This window comes from Myotis brandtii, unplaced genomic scaffold (assembly GCF_000412655.1).
Source record: "Myotis brandtii unplaced genomic scaffold, ASM41265v1 scaffold797, whole genome shotgun sequence".
Classification (NCBI taxonomy): domain Eukaryota; kingdom Metazoa; phylum Chordata; class Mammalia; order Chiroptera; family Vespertilionidae; genus Myotis; species Myotis brandtii.
This window is the reverse complement of record NW_005371210.1, coordinates 463,960-465,048: the sequence shown is the minus strand read 5'-3', so window position 1 is coordinate 465,048 and position 1,089 is coordinate 463,960. Positions and strand designations below refer to the sequence as shown.

The following is a 1,089-nucleotide window of genomic DNA, read 5'->3' as shown; positions in this document are numbered from 1 at the left end:
CGACGCACCACCTACTGAGGCGGCCCCAGCGGCCTCCGATCGGGTTCCCAGCCACGCAGGCGCACTGGCCATGAGGGCAGGTGGGTGTGAGGGACCTGGGCAAGGCTCGCAGGGCTGGACGGGGAACAGATAGGACCCCGGGTGCTGACTGTGTAGGGCCAGGCAGCCCCCTGAGGGGTGAGTACATGGAAGGCAGGACCCAGTGGTCACACCTAGGGGCTCCCAGGTGCCGGCGCAGGGCCCTCGACCAGCAGCCCTTGGGGTCCAGGCTCACTTTGTTGTTTGTTGAGAAAGTGAGATTTGGGGGGAGCGGTAGACCACGCCCACACCTCAAGCCAAACTCCGCTCCTCCTACACGCAGGTTTATTCCAGACTTCCAGGGGAGCAGAAGGGAGCTGTCCCCAGACACTCAGGGTGGCGAAGGGCATGGTGGGTGCAGTCAGGGAGGGAGGGCCTGGCCCCACCCTCTGATTAAAGTCTCCGAAGGGTGGGTTTCTAGGTCCTTGAGCCCAGCTGTGGGCACCGGGCTCTCCTGGGGTCAGCAGGCCGGGTGCCGGGTGCCGACGGCTTGTAACCTGGGGCTTGGCTTCACCACAGATCTGCTTTGGAATGACACGGTTCCCACCCGCCACCTCCCCCGAGAAACTGATCAGGTGACGATCCCCTGCTGGGGACCCCCCAGCCTGAGATAGTCCTGTTTGTGAAATAAATATGAACCTTGACAGCCTCCGTCCGGTTCCCTGCGCGCCGCCGCTCCGAGCTCAGACGCTGGTTTCCGGGGTGTGAGCCACCTCCCCTTTCTTCTCAGGCTCCGCCTTCAGGAAGTGCTCCACCTCCCTTGAGTCCACCCCGTCCCTGTTGTCCCTGTCGTCTGCAGGGGGCTTGGGGCTCTCGCCCTCCTTGGTGGCCCCCGCAGGCCTCCTCCCGATGCAGAAGAAGTTGCCGAGCAGCAGCACCAGGGAGGCGGCCAGCACCTCGGCCCCGGCCAGGACGAACACGTACTGGTAGACATGCGTGGCGTCCAGGAGGCGGCCTGCGGAGGGGACAGTGTCAGCATGGCCGGGCCCCCACCCCGGCCTCCCCTGCCTT

At 65.3% G+C, this 1,089-nt stretch overlaps 1 protein-coding gene across 1 annotated transcript in view; it reads right to left on the bottom strand.

Moving 5' to 3' along the window:
* Positions 1–341: 341 nt before the first annotated feature.
* The window catches only part of SLC16A3 (solute carrier family 16 (monocarboxylate transporter), member 3), a 22,897-nt gene continuing 22,149 nt past the window's right edge, over positions 342–1,089 (bottom strand). Inside the window, exon 7 of the mRNA XM_014531244.1 lies at positions 342–1,033. Within this exon, the coding sequence (XP_014386730.1) occupies positions 762–1,033 (272 nt within the window). The 3' untranslated portion in view covers positions 342–761. The remainder of the gene's footprint in view (positions 1,034–1,089) is intronic.